Raw genomic sequence first — 23,672 nt, forward strand, 5'->3', positions numbered from 1 at the left:
CGGTTTTTTTTCCGCAGCAGAGCTCCCTGGCAGCCCTCTGCTACCCTCATCTCTAAGGATTTGGAGAAAAGTTGGGGGCTGCCTCTCTTCCTCAAGTCGCTTGCTTTCAAGTCAGCTTGTTTGAACACAGCACAGAGAGAGGTCCCAGAGATCTGGCTCTGGACAATGCCACCTTCCCAGTATAGACTGGTGACTGTTAGACGAGAGCAGGACTCCCGGCGCCTCATTAAAACATGCACACTCTCCTCTCTCTGCAGGGAATTGACACAGAATCCATACGTTTCAGTGAATTTTCACTCACTTGACTCTTTTTAAGTCTTTAAGTCAAGAAGATGTGCCGAGCAAAGCGCCGTCGTGGGGTGGAGGAGCTGAGCGCAGCAGAGTCGAGCCGGGGGGGGGGGGAGGGGGATTTGCAGCAAGCTGATCTGTTCGCTCAATCTGTGTTTCTGCAGGGTGCCCTAATCAAAGGCTCCCGGGCCGTCTGTGGCACCCAGTGCAAACAGGCTGGGTCTGTCATTAAAGCCGGGGAACACAGCGGTGGGCGACACTACACCAGCGGCCCCCGAGGATTAGACTTTCTGTTTACACCCCACTAATCTCATCCCTCTGTCCTCCCCGAGAAGAGATGGCTGGATGTGGGGGAGAGCATGGATGCAGGGAGAGGAGATGGAGGGAAGCAAGGCGAGCTCTCATCTCTCCACGGCCACCATCTCTGGGCTTTTTCTCACAGCGGGCGAACACATGAAATGAAATCAAATGCGAAAGGGAGACAAGGAGTGGGGGGGGGGAGGCAGAGAGAGTGGTGTACAGTGTCGGGAGGGGGAGGAGGAGGAGGCTGAACCTCCTGCCAAGTCCCTCCTCACTTTAAACTCTCCTGCGTGTCAGCCATTACTGTAAGTGCAGGATATAACCGTGGAGCAGTTGGAGAGCGTCACACAAATCTTCAAATCAAACATTGCTACATTACAGGCCCATGATAATGCTGCATAAGCACTTTCCTGCTGCCAAATATTCATGGCTGCGCCGTAATTATGAGGCCGGGAAAATGGAGGTATTAGCGGTGTTCTTTATGAGTGACCCAGATCCCTCTCAGGAGGGCTGTGGCCTCTCTGTGACCCCCCCACAGCAGGTGTGTTCATGCTACAGGAGAAAAGACGGTCTGAAGGTCTCCTTTTTCCATCTCTGACAGCATTATCCCCCTTTTCAGATGCTTTTTTTTAAACTTGGGAGCTGATTCGTTCTCCCTTTTATCTCCATCTTGTGATATAAATTCCAGGTCAAGGCGTTTTATGTAAGATCAGCACAAAAGAATTAAATGTATAATTTATAAATGGAGAATTCCACTTACAAGCCTTGATTTCTGCTCTACATTTCTACGCCGTGAACACCGGCGCTCCCTGGATGAGGTGAAAGCGAGTTAAAAGGGGGGGTTTTGACGTCCTGGGACGGCCCATCCTGGCTTCTGTTTGCTGTGGAGCCGCAGATAATTAACTGCTGGAGGAAAATGCTCTTTAACGGGGTCCAAAAAGGGTGAAGGGCGTGTCCGCCTCTCAGGGAGCCTGAATCATTCATGTCTACAGCATGTCAGCTCTCCCTCATGCAAGTAAATAAAACAACTCGTGTTTGAGGGAGCCCCAAATGAACGTTTACAGCCGAGCTCACCTCCATCGTTAAGCACCGAGCTGCGCCTGGACATCAAAGTCTGCAGCTCCTCGTGCTGCACTCCCACTGTTAACCCTCACCTGTTACAGGGAACTATCGGTACAGTTTGTTCCTCCACTACCCGAGGAGGAGCAGGATGATTGGCATTTGCTTGCAAGATTGCTCAAAAACTGAATTTCATGATAATTGGAGCACGGGGGAAGGAAAGGACACGCCGCACGGGCCTCGATGGAGGGCAGGAAAAGGTCTGAATTAAAGGTTGGAAGGGAAAGAGTAAAACTTGAGTTATACATATACATATGTATATATATATATATATATATATATATATATACATACATAATAAAGTAACTGTATAGTAGGCAGTAAAGATGGGGCAGAAAACAGTCTGTTTACACACTTTGTTTAAAATCACGTTAAATATCCTGATTTAAGACGTTTAATTAAAGGTAATTTATTAAATATTAAGTATTTCTGTCCACCACAGAGAAAAGGCAGGCTTTGGGTTCCCAAACAGGGGAAATCTGGGAGCTCATCGCTGCAGTTTAATGCATCTGGGAGCAATATTTCTCCTGTTGGGGTTAATAAACATCAGAGGAACAAACCTCCGGTGAGCGCAGCTCGTTCTCTTTATGACACACAAGCAAAGTCATTACAGATGAAATAGTTTTAAAAGAAAAAAAAGAGAGAATAAAAGAATATATTTTACTTGCTGACAGCGTGTTGAGAACAGTGTTTGCAGGTGATGGAGGACACTGACCGGTGCGGTCGTGGTGGCGGTGATGGCGGGCGTGCTGTTGTCAGTGCCGGCCGGCTCGCTGTGCGTCTGTGTGGGCGTGTACAGGGTCATGGCGTGCTCGGGAACCCGGCTCTGCCCGGTGTAGTCCTGCGTGGGAAGCGGGTGCGGCGCCGCAAACTCTGCCGGGATGCCATTCTGTGGGGGAGGCGGGTACTGGGCTGGGGTGTACGGCTGGGCCATCGCTTCTGGGGGGTTGGTGGCCTCTTGGTTACCCTGCGAGAAGCACAAAGAGGCAGGTTTTACATTTAGAGCAGGAATAAAAGTTGGACTTGAACAAGCTCCCTCCTGAGACTTAGGAGGCAGGAGAGTTGTCCTCCAAAGCCCGAAGTCGGGGGGAAACAGTCATCATAGCACGTCTCAGCTCACATTAGAGAAATCCTTGATCATTGCTAATGAACACAGTTTATGTGGTAGAGCATGGCTTGCAGTCGGAGGGGCAAGAGTCAGGGGGAATCTCAATTGCACTCGTGGCAAAGCACAAGAGGAAAGATCAATTAATTGATAAAATTTTGATTAAGGTCTTTGATTTCAGTGACAGGTCGGTTAAATTAGCAGCCGCTCCCTCGCCCGGCTCCACTTTCGTACTTCCAGCAGCATCCCGCGCCGCGCTCCACGAGCAAATGTGTAAAATTAGACCAACATTTGAGTCCTTTGTGGACAAAAAAGTCGTTTTTTTACTCATTGGAGCCCCTTAAAAGCCGTTGGAGCCTCACTCTTACTGCCTCTCCATATGCTGCCACATCTCCCAGTATGTGGTATGTGCAGCACATATGTTTTTTAGTCTCTGCTTCTGACTTAAGTGATAGATGAGCCCTTTGCAATGAAGCAGTTTCACAGACCCTTTGTCTCGTGTGGATGCTCGGGATGATGAGCTGCAGAAATAATGGACTTTTCTGGCTGGTGCACATTGTTAAACTTGGTAATGGCTGGACTACAGAAGTGCATGTCTTATTGTTGCGAAGCACTAGTCTCTGTGAATCCAGCCTAATGAGCAGAACAGTGAGATCAGTGCTGCTGGAGCGGATATCCATCCCAACATTAAAAAACACACAGGGAAAAGGTGAGACAATAACACCGCAATCCAATAACACCCCCTGCAAGTACCCTCAATCAAATTTAAAGATACAGATCATGCGAGCTAGACGCATAACTCTTTGGATAAGATAAGAGGAGGAAAAAAGCACCCAATAGCAGCCAGAAGTAAAGGTTTATGAGTGGAGAAAAACAATAACAGTAAACAGATAGAGAAGTTTCTGTCTCTTCCTTTACAAGCTGGCTGGGCTTGGTGAGATAGTAGATAAATGTCTTTTATTCCTCTTTTTTTTTATTCTGCTGCAGTGGTGTTTGGCCTCCTCCTGCAGATTTCCACAGAAAGCCGGGTCTGGGCAAGAGGAGGCTGTGGTTTTAATGAGAGGGAGCTGAGCAACACTATGCTGTAAATGTAGTGGAAATAATTCTGCTCTGACGTGTTGGCAAACAAACCGCCGCCTAAACTGTACGCCGCCAATTAACCAAATGCTCCATTATCTAAATGAAAAAAGAGAGGAGAAGAGCTGACCAGCCTCCTGCTGCCTGCCAGGCCTACCGGAGGACTGAACCTCACTCCCACCTGACCTAATCCCCCCCTTCTAGTTTTCATTATACTGTATTTCTGTCTCCTCCATCTTTCCCTCAATCCTCCTCCCCCTCCTTCCCTTTTATGCTCATCTCTGCCTCCCTCCTCTCTTTTTATGCAGAAAGTTTTTTAATCTCTACCCCTGTGCTCTACTTTTTCTCTCCCTCCAGTCACGGCATTATATAACACACTTGCATTGCGGGGCATCCTAATTCAAGGAAGCTCTTGATGTTGGCAATTTTCAACTTCTAAGCGCACATTTTAAAAGAAGAATTGGGTTTGTTACCTAAAAAAAGATGCACCTCCCGGTACGACAGCTTAAAGTGCCACCGGATCCCGTGTCCTGCTTTAAACTGGCCTTCGACAGTCCAGCAGAGAGCTCAGCGGCCCGGAAACAAGAAGGTGCTGCCTTTCTACATCAAACTGAGCTCAAAGCTTCAGCTTTGTCCTTTATCCAGAAACACTTTCATGGAAAGATAAAATCCAGGTTTCAGACGAACCGTTTTGGGACGCCTGACGACACCAGTTGGGTGAAGCTGATTTAATCCCGGTTACGGTCGCACCTTAGACTCCTCATTAGTCTTTCCATGAGCTCCCTGCACTGGCACAGGAGGCATCACGATGCAGAAGGCTGCAGCAATATGCAGGGTCATGCGGCAGAAAGGTTTTGCCACAATGCATCCTGCAAAGCCCCGCTGCAGCGGAGGAAATATGTATGCGTATGTTCCCATGATGCATCGTGTTCATCTTCTCACTGATGCTACTTTGAAAAGGTGAACTCTGAACCTACCTACCTAAAAATAGAATGATCTACATGCTGAAAAGAAAGAAATATTATCTCGTCTTCCATTAAGTCCACTCAGCTTAAACCGTTGAGGTAACCGAGTTGGAATCAGAGAGACTTGAGCTCTTCAGGTACATGCCTGGGCGGCACGATGCTGGAGTCATGCACACAGGAGGCTTAGAAACACAAGGAAACCAACACAATGCAGGCGTTTGATTAAGATTTGTCAGGGAATCCTTCCAGCTTTGCGTCTCGGCTATTTGTTCCTAAGTTTAGGAGGTCTGTGATGTGCTTCACTGTTCCTCTTTAAACTCGTTAAACAATCATTTGCCTTGGAGTGTCGGGTCAGAATCCGACTCGCCGCACTCAGCGGCCTCACTGGTTAGTGTTTCTGTGTCAGGTTTGAGCCTCAAACGAGTGCAAAGGACTGAGACCGAGCGGAGTGACACACAAACAGGATCACAGCCCGGAGCTTGGTATCAGAGAAAGAGAACTACTAAAGTGCTGTAGCACCATGTCGCTGCTGTTTCAAAGGGCAGCAAGGCAAAAGCAAGGAGGCGGAGAGTACAGGCCTCATTAGTGAAACACAAAGTAACACTGGCTCTCGTATGATCTTCGCCTTCCTCTGATGTATGTGACAAACGAGTTATTCAACTGGAAATGAACTGGGAAAAGAATAAAGGCCCATGCAAATCAGGCGAGCTGAGCTCGTCCCAGTGAGACCAGGCGCCCTTTACGCAGGGCAGAATCAGGCCCCTGCAAACACCCGTGGAGCCTAATGAAAAGCCCTCCATGACAAACCAGTCAGGTACGCACCGCCTCTCCTTCCTGAGCCGTGGCGATACGTTCCTCTACCTGCAGAGCTGTTTATGAGAGGAGAGCAACGCTTTAATGTCCTCCTAACATGGCCTGCAGCCACCAGCCGCACAGACCTCATCTCCACGGGCACCATGACGAAGAGTAAAGGCAACCAGAGAGAGCAGCCCGTATCGATCTCCCATCCCCTCCTTCCCTCAATCTCTCCCTTCACCCCTTCTGCTTCTATTACTGAAGAGCACAATAAAAACACTATCTCTAATCTTAAGCACTCTCCTCGTGTAAAATTGGATTGGAAACCCTTACTTAAGGAGATCACTTCTGAAGTGGAGTTTTTGTTTTTACAGTCTGTGGCAGGAGCCAAAGAGGTCAGGCAGGTCTGGTGATGATGCCCACTGCTGATGCCGCCAGTCCCGGAGACACTCAGACACTTTCACTGGTGTTAACCCCCGGGTGGATGGTGGAGGCTGCTCTCCATCTCAGCAGGTACAATGTCTTGGCCGCTCGCCAGCCATTCCTGATCCTTTTTAGTGGAGCTTTGGGGCTAACGGCGTTGAGAGGCCAAAAGGAGACGGAGCTGCGCAAATACAGGAGGAGCTCATAACGGCAGAGTGCTGCACTGACTCAGATGTGCGATGGAGGGTCAAAGAGCATCACAAAGGCAAAATACGGCCGGCGACTAATTGCCTCGCATTGAATCCAGAGGGAAATCACTCAAATGGGAGCGAGCTGATCAATCTCAGCGATAGGAGCCGTGATGGAGTGGGCAGCTTTATAGCTGGGGCTCACTCGCACGCAGCTTGGATCATTTTTCAGCAAAGGCCTTTCTGCCTTACATGCTTCCTGCTGTACAGAACTAAATACACATAAAGCAATACTGCGGTGTTTGTGCATAATCCAGACGACATGAAACTCAACACGCAGCCTCGCTGTCTCGTTCATTCATGGAAAACACACACGGGCAACTTGCTTTGTCAAATTACACATGACACAACATTTTCCAGAGGGAACCTTGAGCTCCTCAGTGCTTGGAAATGGTTGTGGTCTCATCCAAAGGCTCCTCTAGAACAACACTCATTTGGTTTTAATGACCCACTGACAGCGACGGTGGCAAACTTGGGACAAATCCCGCGGGGGGGCCACCGCAGCACCGACCCAGGCAGGGTTTATTGTGAGTGAGGCCAGCGCATGGCAGTCAGTTGATGCAACACAAACGAAACACTGGGTGGTTTTCTGCCAGCTACATGAAAGCGTCTTGTTGTCCTCGGCCGTGGTGCTGATGCTCGGTTAATTGTAGCCCCGCACAAAGACAGCCTGAGATTATTTCCACAGGCAACTGGCATTCATTTTGTCTTGAAGGTGCATAAATAAAAGCCGTCTAGCTGGGTCCATTTTAATTAGGACAGCCACATGATCTCAGTCTGAGTCTCTCTGTTAACACTCACCAGAGGCTGCAGCGTGTGTTAATTACAACCACATGTCACACGGTGAGTCCAAGGTGCGCCAGAGAAGAAGACTAAGAAGAGGTAAACAACAACAAAACACCTTCAGCAGAGCTTCACATGATGAGCCACATATTTGGTGCAGTGGCTATTCCCCTCCCCCAAGTCAACCAATTACAGCGAGCGAGTGAGAGCGATGCGGAGAAGCAGCCCAATTTAATGCAGATTCACCCCCACCGCCACGAAATCCCGCTCTTCCTCTCCATCACTGTGGGTTTATGATTTCAAATAGGCTGGGGAGCGGGTTATTGTTTTGTCTCACATTTCCTCCCCTGCAAACTCTCGTCTTTCCATTTTTCCATCTCATTTATGCAGAAATCAATTCATGAAAATAAACACTGAGTGTCTTCCTTCTGCGTCCGAGTCAATTTCGACGTTGTGCATGTTTCGCTCTTTTCTGAGAGGCTTAATCGTTTTCACGTGTCACATATGTTTCAGCCGCTCTAACTTGATTTTTCCTCGTTATTGGGAGCACTTATTTGCTCCACGGCCTCGGATGGAGAGGTATTAGAAAGGGACTTCATTTTGCTCAATCCCTTGCTGATTTCTTCATTACTCTGCAGCCGAGTCGCCTCACACGGAGCCTCGTACCGAGATGGGAGCGCTCTTAGCGGCGCGGCTACGAGTGTTCCTATACCTTAGAGACGCTGCAGCGCCTCTTAATAAACAGAGTAGACAGAGGATCACTTTGAACTCCGGTGACATGTAATGAACCTGTCTGTCTCAGCCACGGCGATGTCTGGGTTGTGGCGCCGCGCGGCGAAAATGCAGATAAACAAACAAAAACACCGGCAAATAAGCCTGGAGGGCCTGTGAAAAAGCCATCAGTTACACATGGTTAGACCCACAACGTTTTGCCAACACCATAAGAGGAGATAATTGTCGGTTTCAGTGCCGCTGCCTCTTTTGTTGCATAACACATATTTACATCTGGGACTAATTACTCCACACTGGGTGTCAAAATTTGGATTAACTTGTGGAATGCATCCAGTTGGGTGTAGAGACTCGTTTGCTCCTCTGACCTCGTCAAAAACACACGCCTCGTCTTTTTCTTCTTCTTCTGAAGTCGTCGGAACAAAGTGATATTGACGCGCGTTCTATTAAAAATCCTCCCAAACTGAACGACTTCTTTGAGATTGGTATTGATCACTAAGATAAAGAGCGGAATAGAATAAAAGCTGAGAACCGTGGTCATATAAACCTGTGAGGCCTACAGATGAGTCCTGCACGCCATGAAAATGACAACATTTGTTTTGGAATCAGCTGATTGTCGGGTCACTTGTGCATGTGAGGGTTATGATACCCGGGCCAGAGTTCCTCCTGGGGATGAAATGTCATTACTTAAGCATGCAGGAATCTCAACATGACATTCCTTGACCGCTGTGACAAAGGCAAACATATGCAAATGTGGGAGAGTGCCACTCTCATTATGACCCTGTCACGGAGAGTTTGACACCTCCCACTGGACCCCGAGCATGTTAGGAAACGGAGAAAAGTGAAAGGGGGAGATGAACGGAGAAGAAGGCCCGATAATGACTGAATTCTGGGAGGAGAACAGGTGTAACGCTGCATTATCTCTTCATTCTCTCCCAAGACTCCCTTTGTGTTTGCATCTATCTCTCTGGCTTCCGTTGGCCTATTTGCCTCATTGGATCTTTCTTTCTTCTTCTTCTTTTTTTGCCTTTGCTCTGCACTGGAAGGAGGGACAGGTTTACATGGGCAGGATTCTTTGAAGTAATAAAGCCGACTACTCCCCACCGTAGCAAAGCTCATCTAATCAGGGGCTAATTCCAGTTATTAAGATTTGAGAGATAAGTTTGATTCATCACAGTCCATCTACCCCGATCGGTTAATCACTGTCACGCTAAGCTCTTTTTTAGTCATCCTTTTGTTTCCACTCCCTCTGGCACGCAGAGAAGGGGAATAAGAGAGATAGAAGAGAAGGAAAGGGAGAAGATATTAACAATATTAATGACCCGTGATTCTCGTCTCCTTAATGAGAAGGGTTATTAACTGTGATTATCCATGATGAAATGGTGGTAATTCTCCAAAGCTTGAGAAAACTTGTACAATCACTTGTCTGCTGATTTGCTCCTGTGATGTTTAAAGAAGAAGAAGAAGGTGAGCGTTGTGAGGATAAAGCAGCAGGCATGGTGCTGAAATCTGCCTCTTTGCCTGGTGTTTCTCCCTCTGGAAGCCCACTGTGCTGCATCACCTCTCGTCTCCCTTGGTGGCTAACGAGTGGCCCACGCCGGCACCCAGGCACCCATCTGCTGAGTGGCTGTTTGAGCACCTCTCACCGGATCCCTGATGCAGCATTTCTCCGGCTCGCCCTTTTTTTCATTCCAATTATAGGGAGTTGCATGCTTGTGGAGTCCCTGTCGGCTCCGTATGATTCCCTCAACGAAGAAGAAGAAGAAGAGGAGGAGGAGGAAGGGCGCTTCTGTCTGGTGAATCATTGATGTGCAGTCATACTGTTTCATTGCAGATCTGTGTGTGAGTGTGTATGGGCGGAAAGAAAGGGGTTAGCAGCAGACAGATAACAATCCTGAATTATGCATGTCCGTCCCTTGTGAGGAGTTGAGGGGGGGGGGGCGGCGACAGGAATGAGCCTCACTCTCTTATCCCCGGGGAGAAATTTGGATAGAAAAGAGCCGGGTGTAGAAAAGTGGAGCCCACCCTGAGCGTTACCTGACCGCCTCAGATGCCTCTCTTTAGCTGGATGAACTCCTCAAACTGTGACGGCTGCCTCCTCGTGCACACGCCTGCGGCTCGTGCACACGCCTGTGGCTCATCCACTTGCTGATGCAGGAAATTCAGAAAACGGCTCCGGTCTCTGGCAATAATGCTAACGCGCCACTGGGGCAGGTTTATCAACTTATTAGTTAGAAAGTCCGCTTTAAAAGCATCTCTGGGAGTTTAAAGCCGGGCCGTGTGAAACACTATCACTCTCCTAAAATTACGGCGTATCACTGAAACACCTGCTGGGCCAATTTTAGATAATAATCCCATTTCTACATGCCAGCATGGCTCTCAGACTGGAGAAATTGGATTGTTTGCATTACTGACCTGTGGAGCAGGGCGGTGTGGGAAAAGCAACAACCTCCAGGCTTTATTAGATTCAATCATTCTTTCATAAACAAAAGCTAACTTTTCAAAAGAGGTGAAATCTTCTGAATGCAGGGAAGGCAGCACTTGGTGGACACACTCCATTTATTCTCCCCAATTAAATCTCTTTAATTGGATTGAGGGCTGGCACCTGGTTTACACTCTGTCAACCACGCAATCCACAATAATTGATGCCAGCGCCAGTGTGTGTGTGCGGGGGGGATGTGTGGCGATGGGGGAGGGATTTAGAGCATGTCTCACTACTCCACAATTTCACTCTGATCAATTTATCAATGACCCGCCTCGCTGTCCAGCAGCATCCACTCCACTGAGATGGGAAATACCTCCGAAGGCCGGTGAGCCGCCTCCCACAGGATGAAGCAGAAGATGCAGAAAAAGCATCATCTACACTCAAATAACCCGAGTAACTCACTGCTTTGGGTGTCTTATTATTCTCTTTATGTTACCGAGACACTATCTAATGATCCTAAAAACAGCTGCATAGTTAAATCCACAGTTTATGTCACCAGCTGATGAAATGTTTGTCTCTTAATATCTTATTAGTTCTGATTTTATATATATATATATAAAGAAAAGCAGCGAACACTCACTGCATTACACAGAGCTTTAAAAAGCATGCAACATGGAATCAAAGCACATTTAATATCGCTTTTTAAGAAATTCTCTTTTTAGCATTTGGCTAATATGAGCCTGCATCAACAGAGAAGTTAATAAGAGCAGCTGGGAGAAAAAAAAGCAATATTTTCCTCTGAAATGTTGTGGATCTGAAGGGTTCGGATGCATAAATTGGTGATATACCAGTAAAACTATGCTAAAATAGCCCCCCAAGCCCATTACCAAAATATACTCGGTTACTTTCCAGCACAGCACACACTCGTAGAGGCACATGCTAGATTTCAAACACATGCTAATGCAGCAGATTTGCATCCACAGCCGTGAGCTCGGCACATATGTGAATATGCACACCTAAAGAACTGGGATCCACTCCTGAATGCAAATGCCGGCGCGGAATACAAATGGTGTGCGCCCACATGTGGAAACACGCAGAGATACAAATCTGAGAGATGCATCAAGGCGCTCTGACAGCACCTTTAAGACACTTTGAGAAACGCCCGGCTGCTGAATACCGAGCGCCGCCGCCGCCGCCGTACAAATGGAGAGAGGCAGAGACAGAGCGAGAGGGAGGCCAAGGGAGACCCGACACAGTAAATAAAAATACAATTTCCTCCAGTGACATGCCCATTCTGTTGGAAGCCTGACTCTAATTATTCTAAGCACTTTGAGGGATGGCTTTCCACTGCATTAATCTACACATCCCACCAGCCGATGCACTTTTAACTACCGAAGGACGCCCTGAAACTCCACCTAAAAACCTCGGGAGGAGGAGATTGACTTTGTACAGTTATCGGGTAAAGTGCTCCGCCTGAGTGAAATCTTTCTCCAAATCTCACAGCACACAACACCGTGCAACAATTTTCATTTTCAATTTCAAACAGTACATCTCTCCCCTGGAAAAAAAGAAGGGTTGGGGGGGGGGGGGGGGGGGGGGTGGTTACGCGTTGCCGTGCAGCTCAAAATAAGTCGGTGAATTCTCATTACAGGGCTCGTGTGGATGTGTGCGTGTTTTCCTCGGGGCAGGAAAGCACTCGAAGCTCATTTGGAGCCGAGGCGGATCGATAAATCACAAGGGACCATCAATCAATCAATGAGCTTATTGATACTTTCTGGATGAGGCTCCTCCCACCGCGAGAGGAGGCCATCTTTGGTAAGAACATGTCGGGCAAATGGGCTTTTAACATAATAGCTCTGTCCACTTGCGCTGAGTGCAAGATTGATGCTGCGCAATGTTTACATGTTGACACAAGCTGTAATAGTGATCCACAGCAGGTCCTGTTTACACGTGAAATAATCAGCACGCACGCACACACGGATGATATGAAAGGCCGCTCGCATTCTGGTCATGTTTATCTAAATCTAAACAAGATCAAACCATCTTTGAAAGAGCTCTGCTGCTGCTCTTCAGCTCTTTATAAACACACGGCCCCTTGGCGGCTGGGGGTGGGCTCACAGAAACAGAGAGACGGAAGCAGAGATCCATCTTTCCTAATTAATCATCACTTGGTTTTTTAAGTAGAAAGTTTGGTGGAACAGGGATTCCAAGCTAGCGTTTTCCCCTTGAACATATATAACGGAAAAGGCACTTTTTTCTGTGCTTTCGGGCGTCTGAAGTCACAACCAAGTAAAAAAAACTCTGCTTTGAGCCCCGGATGTCCTAAAATGCGTCATTCAGTGAGCTGTTCAGACTTGCACGGTAAAGTTTAGTCACTTCAAACGGTTATACAGCCTCCTCGGCCGACTCCATCATCAGATGATGCCGCATTAACATCAGACCTCATCATTAGTCATTTCATTAATTAAAGAAATAAACGGGCTAATGTTCCAGCTCGTGGTTTAATATGTCTCCCCAGTGAGAAGATCTGACTTCTAATTGGTCTTCTTTAATGTTTTTTTATCAGTCGGAAGGTAGAAATTCTGATTTTCCATCCGTCAGTGAACGCACCGTTTGTACAACGCCAGTAAAGACTGTTAGAAAAACAAACACTGGTGAAATATTGCTCATATAAGCAACAGCTCCTAATGTTAGAGGCTAAAAGGAGTTAATGGAGCTGATGCGTGTTTTCAGCGACGTGCGAACCGGCTGCAGGGCGTTTATTAACAACACGACTTCCTCCGAGGGATCAGCCGCCCACCAGCTGTCCACCATCCAGGTATGTCGAATATTTCTCTCGTGCTTCAAGGCTTATCAAGTACTACAGATGTCAAAAGAAGAAGATAACGAGTCTGTTGAGTCGCTGAAATGAGCCACGTGACTAGATTTGTAAATGATTGGGTGAAAAAAAGAGCTTCTGTGTTGTTTTGACCACATTATGTCACAGATTTAGTCAAATATGTCCGGTTTGATGCTCTTTTATTTCTCTCACTGTGAATTGATCCTACAAACGTCTCATAGTGTTTATAAGACACTGGCTGAGATGGTCATTCACTCTAACATCTGCTGTCCTGCTGCAGGGAACAGCAGAAGTTTTAGGAGCCACGAGGCTGAAAGAAGAGGCCAAGAAAGCCGGTTTGAATAGATCCAAGCCTCATGTGACACCTCATTCAAAACCTTTCACAACAGAATGACTTAAAATCTAGCTTTCACTGAGAGGGGCACACATTTGTTATCAGTGGCAGCAGAAAGCTGAAACTTCGAGACATTTCAGCTGCTGAATATAATTCCTCACAGAGTGTTGGCAGGTAAATTAACTTCCACCATCTCCAGCCCACGTGCCCTTCAGCTAAGCACTTCTCCCCCTAACTAACCGAGCTCCTTGGTGGCCGCTGGCGTTAAAGCGAGGCTGCAGCGAGCGTTAACATGCAAGACCGTGTGAGAGCACTGTGGGGCGATGCCTGGAAAAGAGGTTGCACACTCAGCAAAACGCGCATCCAAAAGGAAGAAAAAAAGAAGTAATGAATGAATAAACAAGCAGCCAAAGAAGTAAAGAAATAAATAAAGTTGTCATGTTTTTATTCAGAGGGAAATTACTACAGTTGAGGACAGAGTGCAGAGAATTTGTTTCTAAAACCAGTGGCTTGAAAACATTGATTTGCATTATTGGAAAAGAAGCAGCTGCAGTCTTTTTTTTTTGTTCAGGCACATAATCGAGGAAATGAGAAAAGGAAGCTGGCTGTGAAGGGTCCGTTATTGTGTTCAGGTTAGATGTGCCGGTGCTGCTGGGGACACGAGATGCTGCACGTCTGTGTGAGTCCGTGGCTGCTCTTTTACTTTGGATACCCGGAAACAAAAACTCTGATCAGTTTCTTTCTTTCCGAGCGGATTTTTACGGCTCGGATTTAATTTTGAGACATAATTAGATGTGTTGATTGGACGGTCAAACAGTGGGAAAACAATTCATGATGCAAAGCGGAAGAGCAGAGAGGAAATGTAATAATCTGCTTCCCAGAGCTCGTTATGACCGAAAACTATGCAAAACAAACCCCAAGAAACAGGCTTTGCTCCGGAAAGCAAGGTAACAACATTTAAAATGTAGATTAAGTACATCTCAGAGCTGGAATCCTTCCTTACATTCCCGTGAAATATGTCAGAATGTCTGTTCTGGGTGAGATGCAGTTCATATTAAAAGGCAGCTGGAGCTTTTAGAGCTCCGGATCAGGCAGGAGATGCTGCCACCTGGTCCGGATGTAAAAGTTCTGACTCTAAATCCGTTTTTAAGCTAATCAACAGAAGCCATGGGGCAGGATTTATTTATCATGGAATTAATAAGAATATTAAAGAGGTGTACGTTAGTTACAACCTGCAGCCACACCAGAGCCTGTCAGAGATCCAGGAACAAGGGTGGAGCACAAAGCATCTGGATCCATGCAAGTTTTAACGTGCTTCAGGACCAGAACCGCCAAACTGAGCCAAACTCAAAGCTCATGATGCCGCTTTAACGCCATCAGCCTGTCTGGTGACATCCAGCAGGTATTTAAAGACCAGAATCAGCAAGATATATTGGTGCAACCTGAGCACACAGACGTGCGTGCACGTGCACGTGTGTGTCAGGGCGCTGCTATGTGGCAGCTGACACAATGGAAACAGATTGCTGCGCAGCTCTCCATCACATCTCAGCAGAACAAGGGAATGTGAGGCCTTAGGGTCAGAGCGGCGACTGCCTGCAGACACGAGGCACCAGGCCCAGCCATTACTGCTCGCTAATTGGAGTTTTCCTCGGGGTCAGGCTGGCCATCTGCAGTGCCTTTACCAGCAAAGACCCCCACTCAAACAGCCCGCATTGTTTTTAACAGCGTGTCACTGCGACTCCCTTTCTCTCTCCACCTTTAAGGACAGAGAGATGGGGGGGCTGGTTAATAGGAAAAGTCTCTGTCTCCTCTGTGCGCCATTCATCATGTCAAATGTTAATATCTTTAAAGGTCGCTGGGAGTCATAAAGAAAAAAGAGCCTTGGCTAAACTTTCCCCGGGATTTCCGGAGGTCTAATCACCAATCTCCAAATCTGAAGTGTCTCTTTTGATTGGCTTTTGATGGCCTCATTTCACAGCGATTCATAACACAGAAAGAGACGTTAAGAAGAAAACAAGCAGGTCATTTTACCGTAATACGAAGGGGATTTTTTGGATGGAATTAACCAACTCGAAAAAAGGAGCGAGGAGGGGGGGGGGGGGATAGAGGCTGGAGGAAACGGGAAGAAACCCTGCAGTGGGATGATTTATCCAGCTGACTTCAAGCTGAAAAGCAGCAGGCTGCACAAAAAAGGAGCGTAAAAGCCAGATAAAGTAGAGGAAGAAAAGGTTGTGGGGAATAAAAAGAGAGGCAGAGAAGCTAAAGACTGCTACTGTCTGACAAGTGTCACACTTGCGCTTCGATCCAGCCTTCCTCCTGCGCTAATGACTGTCAACACGACAAGCTGAAGGGGGAGAAAATTACTCGCTGAAAAGCAATTGACTGACCCCCATCATTTCTCAGGGAACCAGTGACCTGTGAATATTTCATTATGGGGAAAGTCGTGAGGCCCATAGAAATGGGGGGTGGGGGCTGTGGATCCGGCAGGCTGTGCCTTCCCCAGCCGGAGAGGGAAACCGGGGGCAGTCCTGCCTTTTCTCACAGCTGCAGATCGCACTGGAAGCTAGATGGTCGTGTTACCAAAGTCAAGAGGCTTTGAAGAAGACATATATATATATATATATATATATAAAGATGTGGGTCAAAGCGCGCCATTCTTCTACCCTCTGTGCGACATTCGTCTTACACCGAGAAACAGCGGAGGCCTCGGATTCAAGAGGGGCAAGAAGAGAAAGAGAAGACGAGAAAGATGAAAGAAAATCAATCCCTCGCCAAGCCTGATTGATCGGTGGAGTTTTGGACAATTTCATCAGGAGACTCCACTAACCAGGGATGACACGACCCATATTGGAGGGAGAACGCGTTGTGGAGATTGATACCCGCATTAGAGGCATCAGGTCGGATAAACGTGGGCTCTGGCAGTAAATACACTGGGCCTGCGTGCCCCCTCAATGACGACTTAATGCCAGAAAAATCCTCACAGCCCACACTTTACTTTTCAAACTTTGGCTGGACAGGATAATTGAGTCAATTAGGAGCACCGTAATCCATGGAAGGGATCTTCAAAAGAAAAATATACAGTCAAGGTTTGGGTTTGGTCTTAAGGATATAAATAAAGAGAGCTTGGAGATTGTCTGTGTTTATCCAACGATGGAGGGAAAGAGCAGAAGGATTATATCTGATCTCATCCAGGAACTTCATGTTACATATTAAGTTCTCCTCCACTGTTTCAGTAAAACTTTAATTCACCACCTTTGGTGGAAAATACACTATTTTATAAAGACTGTGTGACAGTTAAGTATTTGTCAACATTAAAGAAACTGTTCGGCGAAAACGTGGAGAATTCATTTACTTAGATAAAGAGCACTGGAATTAAGGATAATATAGTTTTCTGGTCAATCTGACATTTCTCTCTATTCCCATTACTCTAAGACAAGCTTCAAAGATGGGAGGCGAAGGAAAGTCAATACGCGCATCATGATCCAAACTTCCAGTGAATCCACCTCAGTGAGAAGCAACTTCTCTGCTCTTTGCCGTGTGTCAAACCAATGGAGGGAGGAAATGGACGGGCAGAACGGGGGGGGGGGGGGAGGTGCAGAGGGAATACTGCTGATCGAGCAGATCAGCCGAGAAAGCATGAAATACTACATTACAGAGAGAAAAGGACGAAAGCAGCCACCAGGGCCTGATGGCGTTGGCCTGGCAGGGAGGCGGGGGGGTGGAAGTGATCGCTGCTCATGACCGATCGGGCAAAGTGGCATTTTTTGTGGATGGTAAACCAACAGCTTCCACTTTTCATTCTTTGAGAACATGTGTGATCCATCTCTAACCGGGGGCTCGCACCAAAAGCATCGTGAGCGGCCAGCTGCCGTTCATTTTCAATGTAAGCTGGCGTCGATGAGCGGCCGGCGTTGTGAGCTTCAAGAGCTTCAAGAGTTGAGAAAGGCTCAACTTTATGCAAATGAGCAGTGATGCGACGCGACGACAGCCAATTAGGGCCGATCTGGATTCCGAAGGCGGAAAAAAGGCGGAAAAAAAAGGCGAAAAAAAGCAGAAAACGGCAGAGCAAACACAAAGAAACACAAAGAAGGCCAAGAGTACGATCCATCCATCTCTAAGCGGGCGCTCACACCAAAAGCTCACAACCCGCCGCCTCTGCTGCCGAAAGGGGCCGAAAGGGGCGGGGCTTTCAAATAGCAGCCATATTTAATAATCTTTTTCTTTGTGTTTGTGCTCTGCCGTTTTCCGCCCTTTTCTGCTTTTTTCCGCCTTTTTTCAGCCTTCGGAATCCAGATCGGCCCTAATTGGCTGTCGTTGCGTAGCGTCGCTGCTCATTTGCATAAAGTTGAGCCTTTCTCAACTCTTGAAGCTCTTGAAGCTCACAACGCCGGCCGCTCATCGACGCCAGCTTACATTGAAAATGAACGGCAGCTGGCCGCTCACGATGCTTTTGGTGTGAGCCCCCGGTTAGAGATGGATCACACATGTTCTCAAAGAATCTGTTGGTTTCCATCAGTCAGACATGTTAAACATTTGCTAATTTTGTTCCATCTTGACGGTTGCTGCGTAGTTTGTTCAAGAGAAACAAAAGAAGACCCACTAAAGCTCACCTGTTTCTTCTGCTTAAGTCGTTTATATCTTCATTTTCAAATTAACTCAAAGTTTGTGGCTTAAAATTGAATTGATAAGTGGTCGAGTCTCTTTGTATGTTTCTCTTGATCATATTTAAAGTCAAAAAAGGGTTTATACTGCGTAAAATGTAAAGAAAAAGAATTAAACCACTTGTTTAATATGCAGTAGAACGTTAGGAAACATATCAAATGTTGAAAGTGACACAGATCATGGCTGAAAATGAGTGCCCTGCGGTGGTAATTCTGCATTTATACTATTCATATATGAGACTGAAAACATTGGGGTCCTTTACCAGAGACCTGGGAGCCTAAAGTTCTCCTCAGTATCTGAGCTGCTCCTGGATCTGCTGGAGCCACTCTCCCAGTTCGGGGCTCCGAGGGCTCCAGCTACCACCGATTCCACTGCTGCCTTCAATTCCCACATCTTTTCAACTTCCTCCTTCAGCCCTCGGTGTTTTTAAAGATTCTCATGCTCCTTCTTCTTGTTTCTAGTATCGAGGTTGCTGGAGGCGAACCCTGGCTGGGAATCGAACTGATCTTCTGTTCCAAGGGTGAAGATTTCTCACACATGTGTGCGTGTAATGAAATAGTAAAACACTTTACTTTCAACATTTGATATATTTTCTGTGGTAAATAAAATATGAGATTTAGAACTAATTTTATTCATGTTTTTTTATCTTAACACCATGTCCCGACACTTTTTGGATTTGGGGTTTTAGTTGTTTGATCTATGAAGTAACAGGGTCTTGGATGTGTTAGTTTGTCTGTTGGATGGATGATGATACTTCGGGTTGGTTGGAATTAATGCTGTAAAGGGTGTGAGAGCCAATAGGAATCAAAGAAATGATAAAAAATAGCCTATTATGGCTTAAAAACTCTCCTGCCAACTACTGTTTTTACACAGATGTTTTAGACCACTTGAAAGGGTTGAAATAATCTAACTATAGATTAAACGTATAGCTACAGTTCATACAAACAGCCACCAGGGGGCATTTGTTAGTGATCGGTACAAAATAGTGACGTTGGCTTATCAAAAAAAGCTTGACAAGTTAATCTAATTTTATTAGACGTTGATTGTTCTTTTAAAGTAGTTATTAAATTAGCCTATTATGGCTTAAAAACTCTCCTGCCAACTAGTGTTTTTACGCAGATGTTGTAGGACCCTTAAAAGGGTTGAAATAATCTAATTATAGATTCAACATGTAGCTGCAGTTCATACAAACAGCCACCAGGGGGCATTTGTTAGTGATCGGTACAAAATAGTGACAAAAAAATCTGAGTTAATCTCATTTTGCCAGTTCTTTTAAAGTAGTTATTAAATCATGTGATAGAACTAAAACTAACAGGCTGTGTGCTAACGGAGAGGTGATTTAGATCAGAATCATCCTGAAGTGTGACAGCTAAACACTGTAACCTGATACAGACTTTTAGCCACTGCAGATGATATTATTTTACGTCTGGCTGCATGTTTTAGGTGTTTTAACTCAAATTCCTGCAGTATTTGGGTCACAGAATCACATTCTTCACACAAAACGCTACAGACCACATGAATTTACATTAGATTAACTTTACATTCATCATGCTTCAACTCACTCACATACGAAAATATGTAACTTTTAAAGATTTACGTCCAAATATTGTCCCGATATCGAGAAATAAATGAATTGTTCAGGTCCAAGGTGGCGTGTAAGGTTGAGTATTTTTAGACTTTCATCCGTATATTTGATTTTACGGTGCTCACAACAGAGCAGGTCACTGTCATGGCTCAAGTCTAATTTTCTTATAGCTGCAGGGAAGGGTTGCCTTTAGAAAAGGGATAAAATTGAAGTCGGTGGCCATGAGCAGGTGGGGGCATGACCACAGCTGTTACACCGACACATGATTCACACACTTTCAGTGCCTGTGTCACAGCTAAAAGTAGAGCCTTGAAGGAGATGCCAGATACTGTGTCTCTGTGTGTTGCTGATGAGGAGAGGGAGAAAAAAAAGTCAAATCTGAACCCCCCCCCCCTCAAATAAAAGTAAAGAAAAATCTGCCAAGCTTCCAGCTCATCAGACTGGCATCCCTCCAGCAGGGAACTGGAGAGTCTTGCAGATACACAACACCAGTGCCAGTGTGACAGTGCACATGGATCTCATCCATGTATCGCTGGCTGAACATCACTTGCAGCAGCTCCTGGCGACACATCCAACTCAGACCCTTTGTTGAGTCCCCAGACCGCCTCTGTTCGCTTTGTCCGTCAGCACAGGTAGCTCAGTCAAAACGTCGAGACACAAAGCCTGGGCCCGGTCCAGAGGCTTCCTGCAGCCCGTCTCCTGCAAACCTGGCAGCTCATGTCAGAAGCTGCTGAGTGGGGTTGGAAAAATGATGTTCCCCCTTTTCCCCCTATCTGTAATAAGGCAGCGAAAGGGGGGGTGGTGGTGGTGGAGGAGGGGTGGGACAGGGCTTGTTATGGTGTTAGTCAGAATTGGCCTCTCATCCTCTGTTTTACATTACTGCATGTCTGCAGGAAAGTTGATTAAAGCCTGAGTGGAGCTGTGAACTCCTCACCTGCCCTGCCTTTCATCACTGCTGGGGTGGGGGAGGTTAGGGTGGTGCTTCCTGCTTTGCTACGCTGTGCTGTGTGTGCAGACTGCCGCCACGAAGGCTGCGTTACAGCGCCCTCAAAGGGTAATCAGAAGCTCGGGCTGGGTGGGGACAGGGTGGCCTGGATGTGGGTTGCAAAGAACTGGATGGTGGGTTCTCATTTATCAAACACCTCCAGGATAACCTCCCTCCTCCTCCTTTCTCCTCTATCAAAAATGTGCCATGCATGATAAAAAAAAGCCTCTCAACCAGCTTTACTTTGAGCTTGGACCTGTTCTCGTCCTCGTGGCAAATCAGCAGTGATAATGAGCCAATGCCACCATTAAAAAGCACTCTCAGGTCCTGGGTAGACCCAGTGACGAGAGCATTGGTGTGTTAAAGCAATGAAATGCATACCCTAGACCTCGAGCTTGTACCAGCTGAACTTTTGACCCCCCCCCCCCCCCCCCCCCCCCCTTACCCCCGCTCACTCTGGTCTCCTCTGACATGGTTCCTCAGAGCCATGTTTCCTGATCCCATTCACCCATTTACCCATTTTGAAACAATGAAATGGTCACAATGACTCCTTGGACCGGACTCAATAGGTACTTGAAGAAAAGCGAAACCTGCTGGGATTGGCTTAAATGATGAAAACTATTGTGCTCCGAAAGAATCAATTGGTGCTTTTCAGCGTAATTCGATTCTTTTCACAAAGGGACTTGGGAGGCAATCTTAAAATGGAAATGCCACTTTGCTCGGAGTGGTTGGGGAAGAGATGGAGAGAAAGAGGGATAGTTTGCATGGTAAGATCTCCTGCAGACCGTACACCTTTCAGTCATGTCGCTATGTGAATATGTGCTGAGCGCCACAAAACTCCACTAAACTGGGTTATTGTTTCCATCCAAATAATTACAGTGATGTGGGCAGGATGCACCACGCCTCTTCTCTTACATCCACCACAAAGCAGCCCCTCGGTAGCTGAAATTTTAAATTGGTCTCCGTTTACATTTCCTCAAACCGCAGTCCTTTAAAGGTGCAATATTGGAGTAATTCAAGACTCTTGGAAGTTTAGTGGGGGCTGCGGATCGGTTCCCCGAGCACCAACAAGGAGCTTTATCTGTTTTCTGAAGCAACATGCGAGTTCAGGTAGTCATTTGCAGCCAGAAAGCCTTTAAGGTGTTCACTGCTGGGGACTGTGTTTCATATGGTTGCATAAGATTAGGAGTGTGATACCCTCAGAATAACAGCATCTTGTTATCTAATAAAGGCAGAGCTACAAATTGGTCCATTTATCTGCTTTGATAAAGGAAGGCCATGGGGCAATGATGGCACAACATTCACAGAGCATCAGTGGCTGATTTGAATCAATTTGGGACCTTTTTCCTGCATTATAGATGTTTGCCTGCGTCTTGAGTCAAGCTGGTGGAAAAGCTACATCAGGTAAAAACAACCTGACAATTTGATCCTGCTGAAGTGGAGCTTTGAAGCGTGAGAGAAGAAATGAATGGCGATGCAGAAAGGAAGCGCAAGAAGGCCAGCTTCCCTCTCAAGCCCCAATCCAGCAGGATGTCGCTTATCTCTTTGGCTGGCAAAGTGCGGTTGAGGCTCCGGTCAGCATCCTTAACCGCTATCTGTCACTCTTCCTCCTTCCATTTCATCCTCACCTGCCTGCCTCCCCCTGAGCTGCTCTGGGACCGGCTCAGTTTCAGCCTGACTGTGGCTGGAAACTAACAGGATGAGCTAGACGGGGAGTTGGACCGAGTCTGCAGGCAGGGCGGTGGGGATGGGGAGGTGGTGGGGTTTATTAGAGACTAACCCATGGGGCTGTTCAGTTCAGGGGCCCTTCTCCTCTCCCTCTGTCTGTCTTGGCAAGAGAAGAGGTAGTGTCTGCTGCATCATTAATGAAGGCGGTCGACGCCCTGTGCAGCAGTGCCCAGCAGCCAGAGTCTTTCCTGCCTGCCACTGGCCTGGGAGCTTGAAAGAGAAGTGATGTAGTGTATATCCACACTATGGTAATGACAGAGGTAAAGCCAGGCCTCACTCTGCTTTGGCAGGTCATGCTGTATAATCAGCCATGACGGATAGAACACCTCGGGAGATGGAGCGATCCGCTAACTTTGGGCCGGTGGACTCTATTGGGAAGTTTATGAGTAATAAAGAGGCATATTCAACCAGCAGCCGTCACAGGAAACTTCTGCACATGAAAGCTGCCGTCTGTGTCTGAAATTTAATCTTAACTGAGTGCAAAAAAACAATGAACTAATTAAGAGACTTTTTCCCTTCCAAATTCGACTTTGATTGAATCCTGGATGACTCGCATTTCAAAGGGAGATGGAGTTTCTGTCAGAGATTGTTTACGGTAAAATGCATAATGGAGACAGACAGACAGCAGGAAAAAGAGGAGAAAAATCTCCTTTCATCTCCAGTGAAGACAACCATGTCACGATTGTTGCCTCCTCAGATTTCCTGATCAAAGTGCCTTAAGTTCAGTTCCAAGCCTTCAAATCACATCCACACTTTATTTTGGGAGTTGAACCCTTGCGTCGGAGACAATCGATACCGCTTTTTTGATTTCACCTGAAAAATTGCCACTTCTGGGAAAATCTCAGCGAGCAGACGACAACAACATATAAAGTGTATTTAGAGGCCCAACCTGTAATTCAGAGATAAACACAGGGTAGCCCCACTGAAGCGTCGGGAGCGAGGGACAGGAGGCTATAAATCTGCGGCTGCATATGAAACATCCTGGTGACAAAAAGCAGGACTACAAGGTCTGACTGTTAAGCTGCAGTTTGTCAACACGGACTAAATTAGTTTTGTTCCTGACGGCCGACAGCACTGAAAGTTACAGCTAACTGAATCTTCATGCAAATGGAGGGACGCAAAACCAGCATGAAATTCTTAGTCGCTCCAACATGTGGAATCTTATTTTTAGAGCTTCTTCTTTAATAGCTTAGAGCCTCACCAATTTATGTGATTTCATGCATGGAAAAGCTTTATTTCATGTAAAAACCTCACAAACTATCAGGAACAGACGTGAATCTGC

The 23,672-nt window shown here is 46.6% G+C and overlaps 1 protein-coding gene across 5 annotated transcripts in view; it reads right to left on the bottom strand.

The window, feature by feature from the left end:
* Positions 1–23,672, bottom strand: part of rbfox3a (RNA binding fox-1 homolog 3a) — a 445,121-nt gene that overhangs the window by 36,427 nt on the left and 385,022 nt on the right. For 4 of the 5 annotated variants that reach the window (XM_072368746.1, XM_072368744.1, XM_072368748.1 and 1 more), the window contains one exon: positions 2,372–2,674. In XM_072368746.1, coding sequence (XP_072224847.1) covers positions 2,372–2,674 — 303 coding nt within the window. The remainder of the gene's footprint in view (positions 1–2,371; positions 2,675–23,672) is intronic. The other variant, XM_072368747.1, reaches the window with a different exon arrangement.

The sequence above is a fragment of the Leuresthes tenuis genome, unplaced genomic scaffold, assembly GCF_036924035.1.
Source record: "Leuresthes tenuis unplaced genomic scaffold, fLeuTen1.0.hap1 SCAF_17, whole genome shotgun sequence".
In the NCBI taxonomy this organism is placed as follows: domain Eukaryota; kingdom Metazoa; phylum Chordata; class Actinopteri; order Atheriniformes; family Atherinopsidae; genus Leuresthes; species Leuresthes tenuis.